This window comes from Elephas maximus, chromosome 14 (assembly GCF_024166365.1).
Source record: "Elephas maximus indicus isolate mEleMax1 chromosome 14, mEleMax1 primary haplotype, whole genome shotgun sequence".
In the NCBI taxonomy this organism is placed as follows: domain Eukaryota; kingdom Metazoa; phylum Chordata; class Mammalia; order Proboscidea; family Elephantidae; genus Elephas; species Elephas maximus.
The window spans coordinates 30,719,842-30,747,764 of record NC_064832.1 but is presented as its reverse complement, the minus strand read 5'-3'; the positions used below and the strand labels follow the sequence as shown (position 1 = coordinate 30,747,764).

The following is a 27,923-nucleotide window of genomic DNA, read 5'->3' as shown; positions in this document are numbered from 1 at the left end:
TCCACGACCTTTAGGGTCATGGCAGGGTCAGCGGGCAAAGAAAGGCCGGCCTGGTGCTGCCAGAGGTTAATCGGTTTAACGCGGCGAACCCAGGAAAGTTCACCTGGTTTTGCTACTAACCTGCAACCCTAGGCCCAGAGGTAAACTGGGCGGAAGCTAACTCAGAACTGGAAAATCCAGGCAGCCCAGAGAGACGACCTTCCCTTTCCCGCGCCCCCCGCACCCGGGGTCGAGGATAGGGTCGGGCGCAGCGCCGGCCCCGCCCCGCCGGGCCCGCCCCCGCCCCTCGCCCCGCCCCCGCCCCGCGCCCGAGCTGGGAGGCTGCAACAGCTGTGCTGCAGTCGCCGCTCCGGCGCCTCTCGAGCCGCTTGCTCTTCCTCAGCCGCCGCGGAGCCGCACCCGTAGCCCGGCCGAGGAGGCTGAACACGCAGCCGGGAGCCCGCAGCCCGCGTCTCCAGCCCGCCGCCGCCCTCCGAGGGCGCTCCAGGCCGCGCCATGGTTAAGGTGACGTTCAACTCGGCTCTGGCCCAGAAGGAGGCCAAGAAGGACGAGTCCAAGAACGGCGAGGAGGCGCTCATCATCCCCCCCGACGCCGTCGCGGTGGACTGCAAGGTCCGAGGGCCGGGGTCCGGGCTGGGCGCGGGAAGGCGCGGGGACCTGGGCGTCTCGGCCCGGCCGGGTAGTGCAGCGCGGGGCAGCCGCGCAGAGGGCGCGCGGGCGCGGGGCAGGAGCTCCGAGGAGGGTCCCGGAGCGCTCCTTCTTCTCGGGCTGCTCCCTTTCTTCTGCGGCCGCAGCTTCTTTCTTTGTAAGGAAGTGCGTGCGAAGGAAGCCCTGCCTGACGCGGGTCCGGGAGCTTGGGAGGCCGGGAGAGGAGGCTGGAAGAATGGTGCCGAGTTCGCTGTCATTTGTGCAGCCAGGGGTGGGTGCGTGGGGCCGGGACGTGGCTCGACCTGTAGACCAGCAGCGACATGCAAAACAACAACCGAGTTTGGCACTTCCTCTCCGGAATAAACATTGTGCCTAAAATGGCTGACATCATCGCAAACCTAAACCTCTGTTGCTTCCTACTTTCGTTTCTAGGCTGAACAGAACTTGGACTAAGTCCAGCAGCTGAAACCTCTTAATTTAAAAAGCGTTTTTCTTCTTTACCTCCTTTTGCCACGGCCAGTCGTTCTTGGCAGGTGAACTTCACCTTGGGGTCTAGGGAGGGGGCAAAGGAAAGGGAACAGAGGGGAGGGGAGACAGCAAGGTGAGGGCTCAGGGTAGGTTCTGGCTGTTGATTTTGTAATTAAAGCAGAAATATTCCTGAAAAAGGTCAGTAATTACTATGGGGATGTTAGCGTAAAACCAACAGTTGGCGCTTCAGTTCGTATCCCTTGAGGACTTTTTAGCTAAGTGAAACTTAACCTAAGAAATTTGCCCCCACGTCCGTTGTAATACCTTCCTTTATTTTAGGAAATTTCCGCCTTTAGCCTAAGTAAAAGAATGGAACCGTTACTGTTTTACTTCTCGTGGCTTACAATAATAGCGTTTTAAATGTAATTGACACAGAAGTTAAAAAGTTCCACAGCTTTTTTCTATCAGATCTTCAGGCTGCAAAAAGACAATCCGGCGGAAGTTAACTGTAGAAGTTATCTATGTTGCTTAGTTTATTGTTTTGTTGGCATTTTTCAAGACGTGGGTAAACTTAGTTTTAACTTAAAAAAAAAAAAAACCCAATAATTTGTGTGTCAGTTATAAGTAGTAAACCTTATTATTTATATTTTGGTCTAATGAGAAATAGACCATCTATATAGAAAATTTGAGCATATCATATTAATCTGCCTGCCGCTGTATTTATTTTCAGGAAATGATCTAGTTAAAGATGCAAACATTAGAGGTTAATTTTTAATGACTGCTTTACCTTGAGCTGATTGCCTAAATGGATTAAAGGGTGGTTTTCCCACATCCATTGCAAACAGTTTTGGTCTTAAAAAGAAAATGTTTGGAAAGCACAGACAGTAGTTCTTCTAGGAAATTATCTTACCTCTAAATTTATGTAACAATTATCGTACCTAAAATACATCGAGAGAGTCAGGTGCTCAGTCAAAACAGTTTTAAATCTGTATTTTAAATCCCGTAAACAAATACAACTCCTCCCACTTCAGAAAAGAGGTGGGGGGGCGGGGGGAGAAAGCCTCTGATGATGTCACTCCAGAACGTTTTCTTTCTATTCTGCGTTAGTGAAGGAGATATGAAAATCTTTGGACAGAAATCAGAATTAATATATCTGGTAGCTTTAAATCTGACTTAGGACAATTTTCAAATCATTTCTGTTCTGAAACTGACGTTATTTTCAGATCCTTAGAATTTCTCACAAGTTTACCATCTTCAAATATTGTGGTAATAGCAGCTATAAAAAAAATAAGCATTCATAGCTCTCTGCATTGTTTTCCGTTTCTATTTTCTCAGATCCCCATGTCCAAAGAACAATACTGGGACTAAGCAGCGAAGGCCAGTCTTCGTTTGTAAGACAAGCAGTCATGGATGAATTGGCAGATACAAATGACTAATTCTTTTTTCTTGCTGTAAGCTGAAAGACTTCTGTTCTACAGTGGGTGACAAAACATTGCTCTACGTTAAAAGTAGAATCCTTATAATTAGTTTCACTTAACAGGTGAATGAAGATCTTACCTAATGACAGACGTTTGTGAAAGAACTGATATCTTTGTCTTTGAGCTTGGGCAGTGATTATATAATAATTTCTAGCTCCCTGGTGGTGACCAAACAGGAAACACCGCTTCTGACTGCCTGGGCTTCTGCAGAATCGGCCTTCGTGTGTTCTGCCTGGGGCATTTTCTTCGTCTGGTTGGTTCAGAGGGTCACGTACGGTCAATTAGTTAAGCCCACAACTCCTGAGCAAGAATTTCTAAATACCCAAATCCTCTTCTAGACCACAGCATTCCATATCTCAACTGCCTAGACCAGTGTTCCTCAATTGTGCCTTTAAGGGCCACCTGTGCTGGTATCGTCTGGGACTCTGGTTTAAACACACAGATTCCACTACCTTATGCCTCAAGAATTCAGCTCTCTCCAGTCAGCTGGCTTATATAACATGCATTCCGGTACTTTTACACTGCTCCTGTCTTTAGCTATTTTTTTTAGCCTGTTTTCTCTCTCAGGGTAAGAACCCTCCGGAAGTGGCTTCATTGCCCTATTTTTCAATCTTGTGGTCTTTTCAGTAGCTTTTTAATCCCAAGAGCCATTTCTATCGATTATATTATCTCAACTAGCTTGCCATTTTCCACTTGACTGTTTTCATCTCCCTCCACCAGTTCCAGTGGATACAAGCTCTTAAAGGTATAGAAACAGCAGAATAAGACCTGGGTTTTGTGTAGAATAGGTGAATTTAAGATTCTATACATGTTTTATGTTGTAGGCAGCTATTCATTCATTTATGTTTATGTCTATAACTTAACCTTGAAAAATTGTTATATATATGCAGATTTCAAAAGACTTAATGGACTGAGCCAGAAGTCCCAGTTTTGTCTCATTACGTAACTACTTGATCTTGGGCTTAATTTTTTTAGTTTTCCTCTCTGTAAAATGAGAGGGTAGGACCAGATGGTCTGTAAGGGCTTCTCTAGAAGTTTTAAAATTCTATAAAGATGCCAGGATTATATAATTGTGTTTGGCAGGAATTAAATTGTTTTCATTGTGAGAAATAACAACTGCCTCCTCAGCCTAACCAAACTATTCCTTTTCTTTCTGTGTTTCAGTTTAACATATTACATTCCTTCCCTATATTAAATTACAACGGGCCAAAGAGAAAGTGGATAGAACTATTATGTAATAAACCACATTTTCATTTTCGGTTACCTCACTGTAGAACGGCAGTTGTCAACAACAACCTGCTTAGGAAACCCCTTCCTCAGTACCAGGCTTTGGAAGAGCTTGTTTGCCTCACAGGTATACCACAAGCCATTTTGCTGATGAATAGTGTTGCTTATACTAGCTACGTTGCAGATGTTCTTAAAAAAGAGGAAAGTAAAGTGCTTGTGTGGGGAAGAAGATAGGGTAGGATAAGAGCTGGAAGGAAAAAAGGATGCCTTATTCAGTAAGCTCTGAGTTCTCACTACAAAGTGGCTGCTGGGACTCTAGTTTTTTATAGCATCTGACTCCCTATTTGCACAAATAAAGCTGTGGTAATTTTAATTTTTTGTTGGTGCTGGTGGCTCAGTGATTAAGAGCTCTGCTGCTAGCCAAAAGGTTGGCAGTTTGAATCCACCAGCCGCTTCTTAGAAACTCTGTGGGGCAGGCAGTTCTACTCTTTCATATAGGGTCACTGTGAGTCAGAATTGACTCGACGACAATGGGTTGGGGTTTTTTTTTTTTTTTTGGTTTGGTGGTATTTTTGCTTTTTGGGTTTTTTTTTTTTTTTTGCAGGAACATAAAATGCATCCTGGACGTTTACTGAAATGTATTGACCTTTAGGATTGGGAGCTGGATTTTCTTTAACCAGAGTGCATCTTATTATTTAGTTATGTAGTTCACCACCAACACCAACTGCCATTCAAGTCAGCTTGGACTCTTGGTGACCCCATGTTTGTCAGAGTAGAACTGTGCTCACAGGGCTTTCAATGGTGATTTTCCAGAAGTGTATTGCCAGGCCTTTTTTCCAGGGCACCTGAAACTAACAGCCTTTCAGTTAGCAGTATAGCAAGTTAACCGTTTGTATCGCTCAGGGATAGTTAGATAATTTAGTGTTTGTAAACAGTGACCATTAAAAATTTTACAGCTGTAACTTTTGACTTTCCGTGAGGATATTTATCCTGTAGTGAGGGGTTAGTGCCGGGAAATAAATTAATATCTGCGTGCATCCCAGGTGCCTTGGCAGGACCCTTCTGTGCACAAGCCGTAAGAGGTGTTGCCACTGCAGAGGGTGGGGCAGGGCTGTGGATGGAGCAGTTGGAGGATAAGATACTGGCCTGTGGCCCTCCCATGTTTGTAGTGTTCCCATGTCATTTTTTTTAAAATATAAGTTTAAAAATTTTATTGGTGAGAATATACACAGCAAAACACACCAGTTAAACGGTTTCTACGTGTACAATTAAGTGACATCAATTACATTTTTTGAGTTGTGCAGCTATTCTCACCCTCCTTTTCTGAGTTATTCCTCCATCAACATAAGCTCACTGCCCCCTAAGATTTCTACCTAATCTTTCCAGTTGCTGTTGTCACTTTGATCCCATGTAGATGGTTCTTAAAAAGAGCGTAATAATGTTCACGCAGGTATTTTTTTTTTACTAGTTTATTGTTTGGTTTTAAGAATACTTTAGGGGGATATTTTTGTTTTAAAGATTATCTCAGGGAAATAGTTTCAGGGGTTCAGCCAGCCTCAGTGGCTTCAGAAAGTCTGGAGTCCATGAGAATTTGACATTCTCTGCATTTTCCCCCTTTTGATCAGGATTCCTCTATAGTATCTTTCATTTTTCCTGTCATCTTAAACATATTTGGTAATCAGGGAAGCATATTGCTCTGCCACATATCAGGTTAATGTGCTATCTCTCAGACATATTAATGGTACCAAACCAAACCTGTTGCTGTCAAGTTGATTCCACTTCACAGTGACCCTGTAGAACAGAGTAGAACTGTCCCACAGAGTTTCCAAGATGGTAATTTTTATGGGAGCAGACTGGCCCATATTTCTATCTCGGTGTTGCTTGTGGGTTCAAATCTCTGACCTTTTGGTTAGCAGCTGAGTGCTCAACAACTATGCCACTAGGGTTCCTTATTTATGGCACAAGCCTCTTTACGTTAGAATTTAATTTATGAGTTATTACAAGTTGGCTAACCCTAGGTTTGCACGTAAATCTGCATAGAAAGGCACACTGGTGGCGCAGTGGCTAAGCGCCCAGCTGCTAACCAAAAGTAGGCAGTTCGAATCCACCAGCCACTCCTTGGAAACCCTATGGGGCAGTTCTGTGTCCTGTAGAGTCACTATGATTTGGAATCGACATCGCAGCAACAAGTTTTTTTTAATGGGTGCATAGAAAAGATGTAATAAGTAGTAATTGTGGGGAATGCTGTGGCTTCTGGGACTTTATTATTATTATTTTTAGCTTTTATGATAAAAAAAAATACCATAACTTAAATATCTGGGTATCTATTAAAAAGCCATTTTTCCAAAAGAAAGTACTTTTTTGAATCCGTACTTTTAACTGAAGCTTCTTGAACTACTTTGTATAGCATAATATCAGTAAAGGAAAATCCAGGGAAAATGTGTATCCTTTCACGTATGGCATTGATGAATTCATCTTCTTGAACTTTTTGGCAAACTTGGCACTTTTTCTTGGAGCTTAGACTGAAGGAGGTAGAGACTTTGCCATCAAAGTATTTCTTCAGGCTTTAACTGCTACCTGTTAAAGGATTTGTCAGTTCTGAATTTCTGAATGAGGTGGTTTTTGTCTAAAAGATGTAGAAAATAGTAACACTAGAAACATGCTTTTAAGAGGCTTAGGTGTAAAGATAATTATTTTCCAAATCTTACTTTGTCTGCACAAAGCCTTTTAAAGGGAAGATGCCAGAAAGTTGAAAATTGGAAATTACATTTCAAGTATGACCTTAAGGATATCTTAAAAAAATGCCACTTCAAAAATATTTTTAATAGCTTTTAAGAAAATATACAGTATGTTCCCATTTTATTGGTATTACTAACAATTGACCGAAGATTATTTTAAATACAGATTTTTTAAGTTCTTTGATTATAGAAAAACTTTTTGTGGCATTTCTATAATTCTGTCCTCATTTGAGGAAAAATGAAAAATGAACAAACTATTTTTATTCTTAAACAAAACTTTGAATCTTGAGTTGTAGAAATGAGAAAAATTGTTTACTATTGTCTTTTAATTCTGATAAGTGCCCAGTAATAATTTTATGAGTAATAATTTTATGATGTATAGCTAATATAAATTATAAATGTTACTGAAGAGAAATTAATGTTGAAATAAAATTTATAGTTTATAAATAGTCCATTTTCAAATTTAAACATCTTGGAAATGTATTTGGGAGATTGACACAAAGTATGGTTTTTTTTTTTTTTTATGGTGTTATTTATTTGATACTTTGAAAATTTGAGATACTTGAATAAACCTTTTTTGGCATAGTAAGAATTTCATACTTCGTAAGAAACAAGAAGCTTTGTGTGATAGATTTTTGTATATTTGTATGTTTGATTTTTAATACCATAATTGAAAAAAGTGTTTTTCAGAATAAGTTAAGCATAAAGCCTAAACCTTGAATTATTTTTTCTGCTTTAAATGTGATTGTAATGTTTAAAATTATTTAATGTCAAAACCAAAAAGATAAGCTGCATTGTTAAACAAATCACTTGGGTTGCTGCAGCATACAAAAGACCCATATTTATAGTGGGAACAGTGATTTCCAGAGCTAGTTTCTGTAGGTCTGTATGTCTTAAAGTTCATTTTGTCAGCCAATTTTGTTAGTATTTCTGTTCAGCTATGTATACTACTCTCAGTTTTTATCTTTCATAACTTGCCCTTTCAATTCCATTAATTTCTTTCATTTTAGTACTAGGACATATGATTTCCCAAAATAAAGGCTAGACATGTTATGCAAAAACCAAACCCTCTGCTGTCGAGTTGATTCTGACTCATAGCGACCCTAGAGGACAGAGTAGAACTGCCCTGTAGGGTTTCCAAGGAGCGCCTGGTGGATTTGAACTGCCGACACAGAGGTGGTAAACTCATTGTTTCCTGGGGCCAGCCAGATTTGCCTGTTAAGCAATTAAAATATTCATCGTTTCCATTAAAGAATAAAGTGGGTTCAGCGTTGCCTGATTTTCCAGTTTTTAAAAGCAAGCTGGAAATCGGGTTTTATTTGAAATACAAATTTCGAATATTAAGAACTAATTCCTACAAGAATTTCAGGCAAAAACACTGAAGGTCTGCTTCAATCTTTGCAGTGGAGTGTAGGGTTGGCACATCATGTGGCCGTTACGGCCTGCCGTTGCTTCTGTACGGCCTGTGAGCTAAGGATGAGTCATAATTCAGGGTGCAGAACCTTGCTACCTCACTCAGCTGGCTTCTCACATCAGCTTCTGCATCCAGTCTGTTGTGATACCGCGTTAGTTTTGATAAACTCTACAGTACTGAATGAGAGGGAAGGAAAAAGCAAATGGTATCTAGTTTTATTATAACAATAGTTTTGATTGTGCAGACTCCCCTGAAACGGTATCCCTGGACCACATTTGGAGAATTTCTGCACTAAACATTTGTTTATGCTGCTCTGTCATGTTTTTGTTTGTTTGATGGATTGTAATTTTAAATATTACATATAGCCTTCCAAATACTGAAGATCAGTATTAAACTCTGTGTATTTACATACAGCACACATAGTTGTCTTCTGTTCTCCCAGTAGTTACAATAATTTCTGGTTAGGTTGATTTCAGTGTTTTTCTTATAGTTTACATAAACATTATTTACATTTGAGGAATGTAATATACTTTTATTACACATCTTTTCTTGAACAAAAACTTTATTTTCCCTGGATTGCTGCTTGGGTCAGGAGGGAAGGTTGCTTAATTTCCTCTGTGTTTAGAATTCATCCTCATTCACTAACAGCAGTATAATTGCTTTTCCGTACATTCAGACTCATCAGGTAAGCTGTCAAGCTTTATATTTTTGTTGGCAGTTTCCCACTTGCCATTTTTCAGCCTTGCAGTCAGGACTGTTGCATTCTAGGCCTGTTGCTGTGCGGATGTCCTGAGAATCTGTCATCATCCTGGCCTTCACCTACGTCCCATGTGGAATCTGCAGTTTTATGAATCCCAAGAAAAAGTGTCTGAGATAAAATTTTTGAATCCTTGCATGCCTGAGACTCTTTATTCTAACCTCAAACTTAGGACAGTTAACCTAGATATAAAATTCTAGGTTAGTATTTTTCTCTCAGCATTTTGATGGCGTGGCTCCATTATCTTCTGGTCTGATCATTCTGGTATTTTGTATGTGAAGCTTGGGATTTTCTCATTACGTCTTGGTGTTTTCCTTAAGCTTTCATTTTTGAAAATTTTTATTGACAAATTGTTTGCTGTCGTTCATTTCTGTCCTCTGGCATAAGGTCAGCAATACTATTGTAGTCGTTAACACATATGATGCTTACTGTTAGCATGGCTTGATTTAAGTAAACTCACTGTGCTAGCAGAATTCTGTATGAAGTCAGGATATGAATATTACATGTGTCATTTCACGTATTACCAGAGTCAACTTGCCTAAGCTGGTTGACCTAATAATTCCAGCTTGTCCTTCCCTAAGGCACAAATGGTTTCAGATGATATTTAGGCCCTATTTGCTCTGTGATGCCACACAAGTAATTTTACTTAACTTCTCTGGGCCTTACCATATTTATCTATAAAATGATGTATTGAACTAAATGATCTCTTATGGTATTTCCACTTAATAATTCTAGGAACTACCATAAGGGATCTTTGCTTTCTGAGAACTGCCCTGATTACGTCCTCAGAAGCACTGCTACATGGCAAGACACTGTAGGTAGGGATTAAAAAAGCCCCAACCCTCAAGAAGCATACATAGTGCAGCTGAGAACTAATTCTATAAGCTGTATTAATTATAGCCTACTTAAATGTCTGTATCTGCTTTCACTGGAATCAAGAGCTAGGAAAGGGATTGAGTAGGGAACAAGATTTCGACCCATAAAATTTTCCATGTGAGAGAGTAGACCTGGCCACAGGGTTTCCTGGGCCGATCACCAGGTCTTTCTCCTGAGGAGCAGCTGGGGGGTTCAAACCACTGACGTTTTAGTTAGCAGCTGAGTGCTTAACATTATTTTTCCAGGACTTCTTGGTAAAGGCTATTATTAACTGTAAATAACATTTGTTTATAATGCTGTTGACAAAACATCTACCTGCTAGTGCTAGTTTAGTCTTTGGCTACCCCAGTGCCTTTAAACTCAGCAGTATGAATTTGAAAATACGCTGCCATTTTTCTTGACAAAATTGTATCACTAGTACAGTTTTATACAGTGTAAATTGAATAAACACTATATAGAAATAATGGTTGTCCTTAAAAATATGTAGGAAAGTGAAATATTTTTAGAATGTTATGTTAATTTTCTGCTTTGCAGCAGGTATTCTGCCTGTTCTAATAATAAAAAAATGATTAAGTTATGGTCCAGCCCTAAGAGTGTTACAGCCTGATTTAGTCCTGACCTGTTTTTTTCTTTTTAACCTAGGCTTGTGCTAATTTTGTATGGTGCTAATAATTTGGTTCCAATTTCATAGATTTCTCATAATAGTTAAATTGTTACAGAATGGCTTTAATAATTGAATTTCTTTTTGTTTTTGTATTGCTGTTTGTATACTATTTTAAGATTTGTTAGCAAGAAAGTATATTAATGACAGATCTGTTTTGTAGTCATTGTACTTTGAGATGAAGCTCTCATCTTTTAAGCCTCCTCAATGCCAACTCCAGAATAACAAACTTTATTAATCAGAACATGTTGGCGTAATTCCCAGTTTTGACTCTCAGTACTAATTTACCTTAGCTGTACTTCCGTGGTGAATGAAATCCAATACTGACAGAAGGCCCGGGGACCTTGTGAAATCCCGTGCAATACTACAAACACCATAAGGAGCAGTTCTATTTCTGGCCGTAAAATACTAATCACTTAGAAAAGTGTGTTTTTCTTGTGTATGAAACAGAAAATTTCTCCTGTGGACTTTAGCACGGTTGACAGTAGCAATCCTATTTGAGAAGTCAAATAGATACTGATTTATGGGAATGAGAAAATGCAAACAAATGTTTATATTCATTTGGAAACATTTGCAAACATGTCTGTAGATGGTTAGCTTCTCCGCCAGAGATTTGTGCTTTGTGTTGTTGGTAGCAGCTGTGCAGTCAGACCCAGACTCATGGTGACAATGAGATGAGATGCTGCAGATCATTGGGATCCATTGGGTTTTCACAAGTAGATCACCAGGTCTTTTTTCCTAGTCTTAGCAAAAAAAAAAAAAAAATTTTTTTTGGAAGCTCTGATGAAAGATGTTCATTATCATAGCAACACAAAAGCTTCTACTGCCAAGTGTACAGTGGCAACGCATGAAGTGCATAGGCTGGGAATTGAACCCAGGTCTCCCGCATGGAAGGTGACAGTTCTCCTACTGGGCCCCCACTGCCCCCACTTTTATCTGTAGCACAGTATTTTTTGTAATCAGTGTTGTTAATAATAAGCAGTTTACTAGATAATATCTTTTTGATGCTTCAATATTAAGAGAAAGAAAGCTAAAGTGGAAGTCAGGTGAATAGGACATGTAGCAGTAACCTTTCTGTACCAGTATCATTGAATTAAAAAAACCAAAATCAAACTCGTTGCTGTCAAGTCAACTTTGACTCATAGCGACCCTCTAGGACAGTGTAGAACTGCCCCATAGGGTTTCCAAGGAGCGGCTGGTGTATTCAAACTGCCCACCTTTTTGTTAGCAGCCTTAGCCCTTTCCCACTGCACCTCCAGAGCTCTGTATCATTGAATAGCACTGGTATTTTACCAATACTACTATTGGAACAGTCTTTCACAAAACCATTTTTGTGGTTCTAAGGATATAGTTAGGAAATCATTTTTGGAATCTATTAAGTAGATCTTAAAAGGGTAACCACAGTTCTGTTTATTTTTTTTGCATGGGAATAGAAAGCTATTTCCTTGTGTCTTTTTTCAGCTGGCCTTTTCGGTATTCTGGGCTGGTTACTTCTTAACTGGCTTCAGCCCCAGCAGATACTTGTTACAGCTTCGAGGTGGTTTATTCTGGTTTGAACCCCTGCTGAGAATGTGCCTCTCCACCCCCAGGTATACTGAATCACAATCTTACAGTTTAACTAGATCCTCAGGTGATTCTTAGTTATAATAAATTTTGAGAACCACTGCTCTACTAGTAGTTCTCAGAATTGGTCCTTAACCAGCAACGTTAGCAGTTAGCATCGCATTGCCTGGGAATTGTCAGAAATGCAAATTTTCAGCAGGGGTTCAAACTGGAAGGAACTGTTTGAAGCCCTGCTTTTCCCAGCTAAGGCAGATGGCAATGGAAATGATAATAAAATATAATTTATTGAGCACTTACCGTTTACTATGTGCCAAGCAGTGGTCTGTGTATATCCTTTACATATATCTCCTCATCTGATTCCCACAACATTTCCGAGGTGGGTGCTATTACTACTACACGTTTTGTGATTAGTAATTGAGAGAGAGCAAGGATGGCAAGACTACGTCTCATATACTTTGGACATGTCATCAGGCGGGATCAGTCCCTGGAGGAGGACATCATGATTGGTAAACTAGAGGGTCAACGAAAAAGAGGAAGACCCTTAACAAGATGGATTGACCCAGTGGCTGCAACAATGGGCCCAAGTATAACAACCATGATGAGGATGGCACAGGCCTAGGCAGTGTTTTCATTCTGTTGTACATGGGGTCTCTGTGAGTTGGAACCAACTCGACAGCACCTAACAACAACTGAGAGAGAGGTTAAGATACCACTTGTCCAGCTGCTTTTCATCCTTCAGAATTTTGACACTTCTTGTCTATCATCTTTTTTACCCTTTTATTCTTCAAAGGATTATGTCTTTTTCAGCTTCTTTAGTATCATTTAATGAGGCTTAAAAAAAAAAAACAAAAAAAAAACCCTGTCCTTGCTCATAAATTTGGAAAAGGGGGGGATTCAAGTGTTATTTACACACTGAAAAAAATCACCCTTTGTAAGTGTGTATTTCTGTGAATTTTGACAGAAGTATCTAGTGATGTTTTTACCACAGTCAAGATAGAGAATATTTCATCACCTCAACATGTTCCTCATACCCCTTGGTAGTCAGTTCTGCCCCTCACCCCTGGCCCCGGCAACTATTGATTTGTTTTCTGTTCCTTTAGTTTTGCTTGTTCCAGAATGTCATATAGGTGTGTCAGGAATAAGGAGCCTTTTTTCGTTCTCATCATTTTTGTCTGTTGACACTTTGGTGAGCTCTTCGAAACAGCTCTTTGATTCCTACATGTGGTTTTCTCTGGGCTCTCGATTTTTGGTTTGCTGATGCCTTGTGTGTTTGGATTTGTTCTTTGCAAGAGAATGTTCTGTCATTTAAAGAATTAAGGTGCTTTATTCACTATATTAATCTAGTCTTTATAACTCAAAACTCCTTATGGGGAAGTGTTTTAGATTGGTGGTTTTATGAAATTAAGTAGCCAGAGGGAAACATACTGTCTGACAGCCAAATGTGAAGCTCAAGGTTCAAAACCAGGCAACACTTTAGAAAAGAACTTCATGTGTTTGTTTTTCATATAGGGAGGAAAAAAAAAATGATGGGAGTAGTTGAGAATTAGACATGTTCAGAAAATTACGAGAAATCTATTTTTTAAAAATGTAGAATCACCAGTTTGTAACTAGGTTTACTTCTGAAGGTTTAATAGCTCATGAGTTGGGGTAAATTGGTTCTTTTCTGTCTTTCCGTGCCCCCCCCGCCCCTTTTTTTTTGTAATAAAACTTTTAACCCTGAGAAATATTTTCTTCAGTAGTGTGGCTCTTAAAGCATTTTTGTTGGCTTTGCTGTAATTGAAATAGTATATCAGAGAACTTTGAAAAAAATTCTCTTAAAAGCTTCCATTCGTCCTGTAAAGAGGGCTCAAGTAAGAAGTGCCGAAGGATGTAAAGTGATTTGTTAGTTTGGGAACAGAATAAAAGTAGTATGAAAACCCATACATTTTATCTAAGTTGAGTTTATAATTGAAACACGGTTACTGAAGCCATAGGGAACTGATTGAGGTGACCTAATTCTTTTTTTATTGTGCTTTAAGTGGAAGTTTACGATTCAAGTCAGTTTCTCATACAGAAACTTACACAGACATGGTTATGTGATCTTAGTTGTTTTCCCTATAATGTGACAGCATACTCCTCCTCTCCACCCTGTATTTCCTGTGTCTGTTCAACCAGCTCCTATCCCTTTCTGCCTTCTCATCTCACCTCCAGACAGCAGCGACCCACGTAGTCCCATGTGTTTACTTGAGCTAAGAAGCACACTCTTCACCAGTATCATTTTATGTCTTACAGATCAGTCTAATCTTTGTCTGAAGAGTTGGCTTCAGGAATGGTTTTTGTTTTGGGCTAACAGAGAGTCCGGGGGCCATGTCCTCTGGGGTCCCTCTAGTCTCAGACCATTAGGTCCAGTCTTTTTACTAGATTTTGAGGTCTGCATCCCACTTTTCACCTGCTCCATCAGGGACTTTCTGTGATGTTCCCTATCAGGGCAGTGAGGTGACCTAATTCTTTCTTAACTAACAGAAGCACTAAAACAATTTATCTCAATTTGCTTAAGATATAATTGGTTAAATAATTTTACTTTATCATAGGATAAGATTTATTTGAAATTAGTAAGGTACAAGTGTGAGAAAGCTTTTGAAAGAAGTGTCTATTTGTAGATGTAGTGTTGAGGTGATTATAGGCCAGCGTTGTGCTTCAGTGTCTCATTTATAAACTGGGGTAAATACTTGAGGGTTTTAGAGAGATTAATGAGATGATAATTGTCCAGCACCTTTGGGAGTTGTGTGACTTTATTGGTATAATTTAAGGCATACCAGTTTATGGGAGTCCAAGAGGAGGAGATGTCTTTGCAACTTGTTTTAAATTAGGACAGGTAAGGCTCAAAAGGCATTTTCAGTGAGCAGCTCTTGCTTATGGGTGATTTTTCTTTTTGTTTTCCTTTTCTAATTATGAAATAGAGCATACAAAAATACAGAGAATATGTAGTACTGTTTTTTTTTAACTATTAAGTGTAATGCATACCACTTTGTGCAGCTTTCTTTTTTGTTGTTCAATATTTTTAAGATTTCTTTGAAAAGCAGCAACTCTAGTTGATTTGTTTCAGCTGCCTTATTGTCCGAATGTATAATTTTCCTCTTGAAGGTTGTGTAGGTTTTTTTCTTTTTTGTTGTTGTTACTTGCAATTTTGTAGTGACTGTTTTGTTAAGGAATCCCAAGGTGGTTTAGGAAACCCCGCTGGCGTAGTGGTTAAGTGCTGTGGCTTCTACCCAAAAGGTCGGCAGTTCGAATCCACCAGGCACTCCTTGGAAACCCTACGGGGCAGTTCTGCTCTGTTCTGTAGGGTCCTTATGAGTTGGAATCCACTCCGTGGCAGTGGTTTTTGGTTTTTTGTTTTTTGTTTTTTTTTTTAAGGTGGTTCAAACAATTACTGTAGTCAGCTGCTAACCAGGTTCAGGTCCACCCAGAAGTACCTCCGAAGCACGGCCTGGTGATCTACTTCCTAAACTTCACAGCAATTGAAAATCCCATGGAGCACAGCTCTGCTCTGAAACACGTAGCGTGTACTCTGAAACATGTAGCCATGAGTTGAAATCTACTGGTGACAGCTGGTTTTAGTGACTGTTGTCTGACATACAAAAGTTTATCTAGGGTTATATACCTAGGAATGGAATTGCTAGGTCATAAAAATGTAATCTTTAATTGCTATTTCCTGACCAGAAAATACCACAATGTATTTATCTATTCACTAGTTGGGTTGTTTCTAGTTTGGAGCTATAATGAATATCTTGTTCTGTCATTTGTGTGTTGGCTGGGATTGCTGTACAATGTGGAATAGAAACAGTGGGACAATTTTAGTGGCATCCCTTGTATTCCCAACTTTAGAGGGGATAGTGTAAGTCTAAAGTTTCACAATTAAGTATGAAGTTTACTGCAGGATTTTGATTATTCATTTTATTCAGGTTAAAGAATTCTATATTCATTGCTAAGAAATTGTATCATGAATAGCAGTTGAATTTTACCAAATGCTTTTTCTATCTATTTTGAGATGATCATGGGGTTTTTATCCTTAAATCTTACATATGTGACTTTTTTGTTGTTATTGTTTAAAGCTTATTACACTTTCAAGTGTTAAAACTCGAACATAAAAAAAAAAAACCTCTTTTAATAAATCTCTTAGGTTAAAAACTTCTGCCTCTTGAATGTGCTTTAATCCTGTCTCCATGACTCATCATAATACTAAACACCATTTATCCATCATATATAAAAAAAAAAAAACCTGTTGCCATCAAGTCGATTCCGACTCATAGCTACTCTATATCATAAAAAAACATAACGTTAATTCTAGCCTGTGAACTCCTCAAGGTATGAGCCATGTCTTGATCACGCTGAATTTTCCGCAGGCTCTAGTAGAGTACATAAAACCAAACCCCCTGCTGTTGAGTGGATTCCTACTCATAGCAACCCTATAGGACAGAGTAGAACTGACCCATGGGGTTTCCAGGACGCAGCTGGTGGATTCAAACTGCCGGCCTTTTGGTTAGCAGCTGAATGCTTTAAGCATTGCTCCTCATTGCAAATAAAACGCGAAACCAAACCTGTTGCTGTCGAGTTGATTTCGACTCATAGCAACCCCATAGGACATAGTAGAACTGCCCCATAGAGTTTCCAAGGAGTGCCTGGTGGATTTGAACTGCCGACCTTTTGGTTAGCAGCTATAGCTCTTAACCATTATGCCACCAGGGTTTCCCTCATTGCCAATAGCAGGCCCTTAATAAATGCTGAGCTGGGCTATAGCACCAAAGAGGCTGTCCTTTTTTGTTAAATGTCTCTTGTCCTTCTCGGATTCTTACGTTGTCTTTCTCCCTCTGGTTCTCCCGTCATGCTGGCTGCTGATGTAGCTGGTTTCTTGTTGGTATGCCTTCTTCCAGTAGTTGCTTCCTACCTTTCTACTTTCATGGGTCATCAAATTAGTCAATCTTCTTTTTTTTCAAGTATCCAAAATTTATTTATTTACTTATCAAATATTTGTTGAATGCCAACTAAGTGCCAAGCTTGGCTTGGAGCTACCAGTAATGCAAAATGAATATGAATGGAGATAAGACCTGTATGTAAATTCTTCTAATGCAGGATAGAAAGTGATCACTAGGAATTTAGAGATAAAAAGAGATTCAATAGACATTGAAGACCTGATAGCTCTTTTATGAAGTATTAACTGTGGTACATGGACTTAGGGTTTATAATTTGTCTCTTCAACAACTCTTGTTTATTTCCTGATTCTGAAGCCATGTTTCACATTGTCAGAGTGCCAAAAAAGTGACCTGTGGATTAGCGAAGTGTTTTATAAGCTAAATTCTTTGATATATGCTTATTTTTTTTCCATTATTATCCTGGAAAGTTTTTTTTTTTTTTTTTTTAACAAACATGAAAATTCAAACACAGCGTGGTTACAAAGGCCCTGTGTGATCTGGCACGCAGTTATCCCTCCGTCCTCATCTCTTATGCCCCTCCCTACCATATCCAGCTGTACTACTTGTCCTAGGAAATGCCTTGCATTCTGCCTCCATGACTTTGTTCATTCTTTGCGCTATGTATAATGTCTTAAACGCTGTCTTCTGCCTGGGTAATGAGTATTTGTCTTTCAGCAGTCCACTCAAGCCTTCTCTTCCCAGGAAAGTCTTCCTGCACCTCCACAGCCCCTCCTTGCTCTCTGTGCGTTCTCCTGTTAGAGCCTGTGCCATGTTTGTGCTCTGTGCACATTCTCCTCTTAGAGCTGGTGCCATGTGTGTGCTCTCTGCATGTTCTCCAGTTAGAGCCCGTGCCATGTTTGTGCTCTCTGTGCATTCTGTTAGAGCCTGTGCTGTGTTTGTGCTCTCTGTGTGCATCCTCCTGTTAGAGCCCATGCCATGTTTGTGCTCTGTGCACATTCTCCTCTTAGAGTTGGTGCCATGTGTGTGCTCTCTGCATGTTCTCTTGTTAGAGCCCGTGCCATGTTTGTGCTCTCTGTGTGTTCTCCTGTTAGAGCCCGTGCCATGTTTGTGCTCTCTGTGTGTTCTCCTGTTAGAGCCCGTGCCATGTTTGTGCTCTCTGTGTGCGTCCTCCTGTTAGCCCTTGCCATGTTTGTGCTCTCTCTCTGCTTTCCCGTTAGAGCCCATGCCATGTTTGTGCTCTCTGCACGTTCTCCTGTTAGAGCCTCTGCCACATTTGTGCTATTTCTCTGCGTTTCTCTCTCTTCTGGACTGATCAGATTGATTTCTTCCTTGGCAGAAGCTGTATTCCCACTGCCTCACATAGCTCTGGGAACATAGCAGAGATTTATAATTATTCGTGAAATAATTGTTGAAGAGTTAAAATGATATTTTAAAACGACAGTTGGGGCTGCATATTCTTTTACAGGTGTCTGCCTGGGCTCTTTGGCTATTCATCTTAGTGCTGCTCCAAGAAAGAGCCTGCCAAACAGGGTGGGTGTGGGCGCACATTTGGCTGTCTTGGCAGCTGTTAGCAAATGTTTTAGAAATGACCAGTTCGATCTGTCCTCTCCATCCCCACCTCCTCCACCCTACAGTTAATTGTGCTAGGAACTATTTCTTATCTCCTCAGATGTTTATGTTGGGCTCAAGCAAAACATGTATACTTTATCATTCAAGTTTCATAATACTTCATGACCCAGTGGAATTCTTGTAATGTTTTTCACAGATGGGATATCATATTACATGGCCTGATGAATTCTTCTAGGCTTATTTTCATTAAATAATACCTTTAGTGCACTCGTTTTAAGAATACACAGAGTACATTGACAGGTATGCCTGCTCCAGCAGAGTACAACGCTTTCACAGTTTTCTGATCCTTATGTCACTTTACATATTCAGCCTCAGCTTTTCATTCTTCCCTAACTGAATATCTTACTTTCCCTATGTCCATTGTCCTGGCCTAATACACCCACCCTGCTTTTGTGCCTTGATCATTTGGTTTTTCTTCTTGCTTCGTCTGCCTTCTCTTTATTTTCTGTTCCTCTATGGAGGCTTAGGCCAAGTCCACGTCCTATCTTAGGCCATCCCATATTGGGTTTTCCCCAGTAAAAGAAAGAATCCAGTTATGTGAGAGTCTGTGCATGTATACTGCAAACTAGAACACCTTTCATTACTATGGTTTCAAGCCAATTGAAGCCTTTTCTTTGCTGTCTGTACTGTTTCATTTGAGCCAGTAGTTACGTAGCACCAGCAACTAATTTCCCTGTCTCTGTCAGCTCTCTGCACATGAACCTGAGTGCAAATGAGAAATTACCTATAACTTGGTGAAGTGACAGAGAAGAGGGATTAAGTTAGAAGGGCAAAGGAAGCATCTAGGGACTCCAGATATCATGACCCCAGATGATATTCTAATCTGAAATTATTTCCTTGAGTGTGTGGAAATCAGAAATTCTCACAATTACATGCAGATTGTATGTCTCTTAATGTTACAAGTAAGTTTATTTCTTATTGAATCTTTCTTCATGTTCTACTACTACTCTTGTCTTAAAAATAAGATAAACTTTATCCAACTGGGATTCTTTTAGGGTGGGGTAGTGAAATTGTAGGATTACTTCTAGGTGATAAGTTAGTCCTCTTTTTTAGATTCTAATTGTTCAAAGAATTTTAATTTAATATTATTATGTCTTTATTTTTCTGTTATTTTCTTCTGGGTTGTTAGGATGGTTTATATCTGATATGAAGTACAAGCTACCTACAGCAATCTAGTACATAATTTAACTTAATTTTATAAATGATGTACTATAGAGATAGCCTGACTTTGTAATACACAGGACCCAGTGCCATAACATTGCATGACAGAGTTGTGTTGTAACCTTTTCTGAATTCTTTAATGTAAGAAGGTATTTTAATCACCAGAAATTGTGCACTCAAAACCAAACCCAGTGCCGTCGAGTCCGATTCCGACTCATAGCAACCCTATAGGACAGAGGAGAACTGCCCCATAGAGTTTCCAAGGAGCACCTGGCGGATTCGAACTGCCGACCCTTTGGTTAACAGCCGTAGCACTTAACCACTACGCCACTAGGGTTTCTGGAATTGTGCATAGAAAGCAGAAAATTTTGGTGTGTATTATTGCTTACGATATGGTTAGCAGATGGGGAACTGAGAGAAGGCAGAAGAAGCATTGTGATGATCCTGGTGCCACCATTAACCTTTCCTGGGCGGATATTGATTAGAGACCTGACATCCCTTGGTCTTTAAGTCTTCCTTTATAAAATTATAACCCTTAGGGTTTCTTTCAAACCTCAGCTTTCTGTGATTCTGATGAGATATGACCTTGATCGTCTGCCTTCTTCATGTTTTAGGACCCAGATGAAGTGGTGCCAGTTGGCCAGAGAAGAGCCTGGTGCTGGTGCATGTGCTTTGGCCTGGCATTCATGCTTGCGGGTGTCATTCTGGGAGGAGCGTATCTGTACAAATACTTTGCTCTTCAAGTAAGTGGGACAGTTCTAAGTACTGTTCTAAATACTATTCCATGCGTATTAGAAAACTGGCCCCCATGTGCCCTCAGCTTGTACTTTTGTCTGTGGTCTTCAGCAATAGCGGCCCCGATTCTAAACCTCTATTAAAAATCTGGACATTTTAGGTAATCACTAAAAGCAGAGTACCATTTTTTGAAATGTTGCTGACTAAAGGGTATAAATTGTTGGGTGATTTTTTTTTTTTCTTTTAAATTGACTAATCTTCATTTTCCTACCATAATTAATGGCTAAAGAGGTGTAGTTTTATCAATTGCCAGCTGAATAAATACATGAGCCGCAAATCCTGTAATGTTGATAGACTCTTAACTTGATAGCCAGTCTGGGCTCCCCACAAAATTCTCTTGGGCCCAGAGACACTGGTATCGTGTCCCTGTGCCTCTTTCCCACTTGGTGGTTTATGACCTAGAGAGGTCAATGGTAATGCCAATGGTTAAGACATAGATTTATTAGCTTTGTTTTGTGATATATTTCTCTTTGGCAACCAGATTTCACTAAAATATTTTACAGAATTTTGAAAGATTCTGCCAGAGGCTATAAATTTTTTTTTTTTTTAAGTTTTATTTATGCTCATTTTTATATCTTTTGGGATGATGGCATATTGGTAGAGAGCAGGGAAGTATAATTATTCAGATAACATTTTATGCTTCTATAGCAACTTTAGGAACCCTGGTGGTTTAGTGGTTAAGAGCTATGGCTGCTAACCAAAAGGTCAGCCAGTGTGAATCCACCAGGCGCTCTTTGGAAACTATGGGGCAGTTCTACTCTGTCCTATAGGGTCACTATAAGTCGGAATCAACTCAGCGGCAACGGGTTTTATAGCAACTTCCATCAATTCTTATCTAAATTCCTAAAACAGCAACTGAGTCACAACACAAGTACCCACTGGTGTTCTTTTTCATCGTTTGAATACTTTAGGCTTAGTAGAGCTTTGACCTCGTGTTGTCTTTACCAAGATAAGTGCTTTAACCTCCCTGATTATAAAATAATATTCATTAAAAAATACATAAAAGTATTAAATTGCACCAGTCAGAGGTAATAGCCTCAGATTCCTTCTTTAAAAACTAGTCATCTTTTTTTTAATAGAGTATTTTACAGGAAATATATATCCATATAGAGAGATATATACATATATAAAATGTAGAAAAAATGACTTGGAACTCCACTGTGCAGAGTTAACCTTCGGTGTCTTGATGCTGTATACCCCAAGTCTTTATTATGTGTACATTTATTTTCCTGCAAAAATGAGACCATATTATAAAGATTTATAATCTGGTATTTTCCACTGAATTGTGATTTTGTGTGTGTGGTGAACACATAAACACTTGCTTTTTCGATATATTTTACGTGTATTTGCTTTGTCAGTATTTTTCACGAGTACTTTTTACAGTTCAGGGACAGTAATTATGTTCACCATGTTGTGCATCTCTCATCACTATTTGTTTCCAGAATTTTCTGTCCCTTAACAGCAGCTCAGCGCTCCTTAAACAGTAACTCCTTTTCCTTCCCTCCTGCCCCTCATGTTCACTAACAAACTTTGATCTCTATGTATTTGCCTTATTTTAGATGTTTCCCGTAAGCAGAAGCATATGACATTTGTCCTTTTACATCTATTGCATCTATTTGACTATTTCACTCAGAGTTGTGATATATTTAAGGAGAAATCAGAACTACTTGCATACATAATAGAGATTTCAGAAAAATTATCAGTGAATCACATAAAAAGTTTATAAAGTGTGTTTTTTCAGAAAAACATAGTTTCTGAATTATATTCTTTTATTAAAGTAATGCCTACAGGTAGAAGGAGGCCTGTGTGTTTCTTCAGGTTTACTGTCACCAGAGGGGTGATTGCTTTTATATTCTATAGTTGTCAAATGCAAAAGGTAGAAAGGCAATCGGCTGCTTTTCTCATTTTTCTGAAATGGGTTTTTTTTTTTTTTTTTTTTGGTAATACTTCAGAACCTGGTTTTAAAGAATGTGTTAACTCCATAATTAAACTGTCTGGCTTGTCATCTAAAAGTAAGAGTTTGTAAGCAAAATGCTATTTAGAGGTCGCAGCTTAAGTAATACTTATATTTAAAAACCTATCTCCTACTCAATTGCTGAAATGGTGTTTAAACTCTGTATAGCCAGATGACGTATACTACTGTGGAATAAAGTACATCAAAGATGATGTCGTCTTAAATGAGGCTTCTGCCGATGCCCCAGCTGCTCGCTACCAAACAATTGAGGAAAATATTAAGATCTTTGAAGAAGACGAGGTTGAATTTATCAGCGTGCCTGTCCCAGAGTTTGCAGATAGTGATCCTGCCAACATTGTTCATGACTTCAACAAGGTGAGCCAGGTGTCCAGACTGCAGAAAGAATGCAGGTTCTTCAGTTGATGCCTTTTGTCATTTTAAATTTCTGTCTTTGCTAGTTTAACAACACATTATTTAAATTTGTTTGGAGTTTAGCTTTTACTTAAGAAAATGGACTTTTACTTAAGAAAATGGTCATAGACACATCCAGACTCCTGAGGAGCCGAGTTACTGGGCTGATGGTTAGGGACCATGGTCTGTGGGAACATCCAGCTCAGTTGGCATAAAATAGTTCATAAAGAAAATGCTCTACATCCTACTTCGGTGAGTAGCATCTGGGGTCTTAAAAGCTTGTGAGCGGCCATCTAAGGTACTCCACTGGTCTACCCTGACTGAAGCAAGGGAGAATGAAGCAAAGTCCAAAGGTTTAATGGACCACAACTACCACAGCCTCCACCAGACTAAGTCTAGCACAGCTAGATGTTGCCCAGCTATCACCACTGACTGCTCTGACAGGGATCACAATAGAGGGTCCCAGGCAGAGCTGGAGAAAAAATGTAGAATGAACTTGTAACTCACAAAAAGGGACCAGACTTACTGGTCTGTCAGAGACTGGAGAAATCCCAAGAGTATGGACACCCTTTTAACACAGTACTGAAGTAACTCCAGTCAAAGATTAGACAGACCCATAAAACAAACAGTAACACATGTAGTTCAGCCATATATCTGAGACTAAATGGGCACACCAGCCCAAGAGCAAAGGTAAGAAGGCAGGAAGGGACAGGAAAGCTGGATGAATGGAAATGGGGAACCTGAGGTCAAGAAGGGGAGAGTGTTGGCATGTCATGGAGTTGGCAGCCAATGTCACAAAACAATATGTGTGTTAATTGTTTAATGAAAAACTAATTTGCTCTGTAAACTTTGACCTAAAGCATAATAAAATAAATAACAAACAAAAAAATGGACTTGAGTTTCTTCTGCCCTCCAAGATAAACCAGCAACATTTGGTTGGCTGTTTTTTTTTTTTTTTTTTTACTTTAGATGAGGGTTTACAGAGCAAATTAGTTTCTCATTAAACAATTAATACACATATTGTTTTATGACATTGGCTGCCAACCCCACGACGTGTCAACACTGTGCCTTTCTTGACCTTGGGTTCCCCTTACCAGCTTTCCTGTCCCTTCCTGCCTTCTTGTCCTTGCCTCTAGGCTGGTGTGCCCATTTAGTCTCATTTTGTTTTATGGGTCTGTCTAATCTTTGGCTGAATGGTAAACCTCAGGAGTGACTTGAGTACTGAGTTAAAACGATTCCCAGGAACCATACAGTTGGTTCTGTTCTGAGTCCCTGAAGTAGACCCAGTGAACTGGTCTTCTCCCATCTTGTTAACTGTTCCCTCCCCCTTGAACCTACCTCACAATTGTTCCTCCTTTGCTGGTAAATTACTATTATTTCTCATGTGCTTCCTCTTTTTTTACAGATGAGAGTTGTTTTGTGTTCCCATTTCTGTGTAGCATTTTCAGGAATCAGTCATTTTAGTGCTGTCGTTTTGTTAACTCTATCTGATTTCTCCTTTACATGTGCCCCCAGCTTTTGAAGCTTTTTATACAATGCAGAAAAGTTGACAGGAAAATACAGTACCCCCCCAAATTTTCTATGTGGATCTAAAATTTTGTCACATTTGCTTCTTTGCCTTTTGTCTCATCTCACCCCTGAATACTTCAGCCAGTTTCCCTGAACAATGAGTACCATTTCTTGCATAATCACAGTATCATTATCACGTCTAAGAAAATTAACATGATAGTATAATATTTAACACCTGAGCCCTGGTGGTGCTATGGTTAAGCATTTGGCTGCTAACCAAAAGGTCAGCAGTTCAAATCCAACAACCGCTCCTTGAAAACCCTATGGAGCAGTTCTACTCTCCTGTAGGGTCGTTGTGAGTCAGAATTAATTAGATGGCAACAGGTTTGGCTTTGGTTTTTCATATTGATATTTCCCCAGTTCTACCAAGAATGTTTTATTTTTTTCAAAACAGAATTCAGAAGTTCACATATTGCCTGTGTTGTATATGTCTGTCTGTAAGTTTGCCATTTTGAATATTCGAACATACCAGTATGATTAGCTTTGTGAACTTTTGTGTAGCTGATGAATGTCTATAAGCCGGTTTTTTACGACTATTTGATGTATTTTAACATTTTAAAATCTGAAGAAATAGTTGACAAGTAGATCTTATTAGAATAAATAAGTAATTTTGGAACATTCTGCCAGAGGATATATATCCTCATTTTCTATATTTTTTGAGATAATGGCTTATCGCTAGATATCACTTCAGTTACTTCAAAATACTATATCCAAAGAAAATAAACCAAACCAAAAAATCCCATTCCCGTCAAGTGGATTCCGACTCACAGCGACCCTAGGACAAAGTAGAACTGTGCCATAGAGTTTCCAAGGAACGGCTGGTGGATTCGAACTGCTGACCTTTTGGTTAGCAATACATAATAGAGCTTCTAAAAATCTAAGTGTTTACATGGTTTAACTCTTTTTAATCCTCAAGACAATCCTATAGACAGTGTTTCCTAACTGGGGCTTTTCATCTGAACCACAGAACATAGAAAAGCACTTAAGCAACTGTTTTTCTAATTCATCTATGGATGGTAGTAACTAGTGCTGTCGTAGAAGCCTAGGAGAGAAGTTGATCATTACATACAGAGGATACGTGCCGTACTGGCCATTAGGACTGATAAGTGAGGTAATTAACAAAATCTTTTAACCAGATGACAGGTTATTTGCAGTTGACTTTAGTAAGTATTGTCACTCATTATTAGAAACAAGCCCTTGCTACGATTATCAATTATTTGTACAAATAATTTTTCCTCTCCCTTTCCTAATTACCGCCATCCTTATCCCACAATTCTTGATTTGTTGAAATGCAGGAGAGCAATTTACACATTCTAAAGCCCACCTATTTTAGTGGTACAACTTATTTTTAATAATACAGTTGCTGCCTATGTTAGAAATATTAGTTCAAATATATCTTTTTCTCCACAGAAACTTACAGCCTATTTAGATCTTAACCTGGATAAGTGCTATGTGATTCCTCTGAACACTTCAATTGTTATGCCACCCAGAAACCTGTTGGAATTACTCATTAACATCAAGGTATAAAAATATTTTCTTATTTTCCATTAATGATGCTGTTATAATGTCTTGGCATTCCCTATGGAGAAATTAGCCTGATAGCTAAATTTTACAAAAAGGAACTAAGACTGGGAATCTTAAGAGTCATTCTACTTTGTGGTTTTGCCTTAGGGATTTTGTTTTTAATGTCTTACATTTCAAAATTTTCTAGAAATACACACATTGGTTGACAAGCAAGGGACAGCAAAAGTTTTCTCAAGAAGTTCTTAAGAACTTCTAAAAGGTTCTTAGGAAGTTTCCTTAATGCCTTTAAAGGGCCAAAGAGTCAGTATTAGGTTTTCAAGCCATAAAAGGTCTATGCCTTATGGCTGTTAACTATGCTGCCATAGTATATAAAGGAATGGGCATGACTGTGCTCCAGTAAAACTGGGCAACCAGACAGCAGGCAGTAATTGACCAACCCCTGTCCTAAACTATAATTTCTAAGAATTCCATTTATTTTCCTAGTCTATCTGCTCAGTGTATGTTTTGAGATACTTATGTAATATATTCTTTTCCAAATATAGGCTGGAACCTATTTGCCTCAGTCCTATCTGATTCATGAGCACATGGTTATCACTGATCGCATTGAAAATGTTGATCACCTGGGTTTCTTTATTTACCGACTGTGCCATGACAAGGAAACTTACAAACTGCAGCGCAGAGAAACTATTAGAGGTAATGCTTTTTCGTGTTAAAATGTTGATAGAAGAGCGCATTGTTCCATTTCATTATGTTGAACTAGATTTTGATGAAGGCTAGTCATTGTTAACGTGCTTGCCAGGAATGAGGAGAATTAACTTGGTCACTGTTTAATTTCAGATTTTCAAGGAAGCGTCTTAATTCTAAATCCACTCTTGTAAGATAGAAAAAGTCAGGTATGACATGTCACTGCCTTGAAGTGTGCTGGTAGTCCCCCCATCCAGCTTCACATCCTCCCACTTCGGTTCAGCCATAGTTCAGGGCTTCTTTCTATCCAGAGGCTCTTAAGGTGTATGCTTAGGGGTCTGCGTTCTAAGCAGACCATTTATCTTTTGGGTTACGTTGAGGATAATCAGTCAGTTTAGTCGGAAAGGAATTTGTGCAAGTTATTAACAGTATCGACGTGACTGATGTTTTAGCTTTGCCAAATCGCTTCTGCCTTTGTATTCTCACTTGGAAAATAAGGACTACAGTATCTCCCCATTTCCTTCAAGATCTTGTAAAAATAAATGCAAGTATATATAAAAGTGCTTTAAAGTAAGATGTGCCATTCATATGCATTGTGGTGTGATTTCTTTGAAATTGTGGCACCCAGTAATACTACTTTCCTGACTTTTGTTAGCATTTTTAATATTACTTTTCTCTCACCTTGGACTGTATAAATTACCTGAAACCTGCTTCCATATTTCTTAAAATAAAATTCACCCTTTTTAGCATGTAGTTGTTTGTTTTCACAAATGCATATACAGTCATGTAACCATCACCACAGTAGTCAAAATACAGAATATTTGCAATACCTTCAAATTAATAAATTTGTAGGTAATCTGTATGCTATTATTGTTGATAAGATCCATTAAGATACTTAGAAAAGGGATAACAAATAGTTTCTCCAGTGTAAAAAAATTCAAACCATAGAAGTTTGTGGAATACAGAGTATTTTATTTCTATATGTCTAAATAATAACTAAGGACTAATGTGAATATTTATTACTAAAAACTTTTCTCTCTCACATAGGTATTCAGAAACGTGAAGCCAGCAACTGTGCTACAATTCGGCATTTTGAAAACAAATTTGCTGTGGAAACTTTAATTTGTTCCTGAACAGTCAAGAAAAACAGTATGGAGAGATTTAATACAGCAGCATAACCCCACCCTTTGTATTTTGTGCAGTGATTATTTTTTAAAATCTTCTTTCATGTAAGTAGCAAACAGGGCTTACCATCTTTTCATCTCATTAATTCAATTAAAACCATTACCTTTTAAAAATCTTTTCTTCTTTCCAAGTGTGGTGTCTTTTATATTTGAATTAGTAATTGGATGAAGTCATAGAACAGTAGTACATTTCACCGCAGATTTTAGGTATTGAGAAGAATTAAACTTTCTTTTAAATCATTTATGCAGATTTTTTAATTATGCATCCTGGA

General features: G+C 38.9%; 1 protein-coding gene and 1 long non-coding RNA gene across 2 annotated transcripts; both read left to right on the top strand.

Annotated features, from left to right (window-relative positions):
- The first annotated feature begins 320 nt into the window (after positions 1 to 320).
- On the top strand, positions 321 to 27,767 carry ITM2B (integral membrane protein 2B). Its single transcript, XM_049853108.1, has 6 exons — positions 321 to 612; positions 20,145 to 20,273; positions 22,448 to 22,654; positions 25,670 to 25,780; positions 26,326 to 26,476; positions 27,515 to 27,767. Exons 1-6 carry the CDS (start codon positions 496 to 498, stop codon positions 27,598 to 27,600), a joined length of 801 nt encoding a protein of 266 aa, XP_049709065.1. The 5' UTR covers positions 321 to 495; the 3' UTR covers positions 27,601 to 27,767.
- Positions 619 to 17,226, top strand: LOC126058152 (uncharacterized). Its single transcript, XR_007513119.1, has 2 exons — positions 619 to 1,181; positions 2,452 to 17,226. It is a non-coding gene; the product is annotated as an uncharacterized LOC126058152 (long non-coding RNA).
- Positions 27,768 to 27,923: the final 156 nt, after the last annotated feature.

Bases quoted from the DNA above. Each gene is read 5' to 3' on its own strand.
- ITM2B (XM_049853108.1), top strand. From the start codon at position 496: ATGGTTAAGGTGACGTTCAACTCGGCTCTGGCCCAGAAGGAGGCCAAG. The intron at 613-20,144 runs GTCCGAGGGCCG...TTCATGTTTTAG, and splicing joins CCGTCGCGGTGGACTGCAAG to GACCCAGATGAAGTGGTGCC. The intron at 26,477-27,514 runs GTAATGCTTTTT...TCTCTCACATAG, and splicing joins GCGCAGAGAAACTATTAGAG to GTATTCAGAAACGTGAAGCC.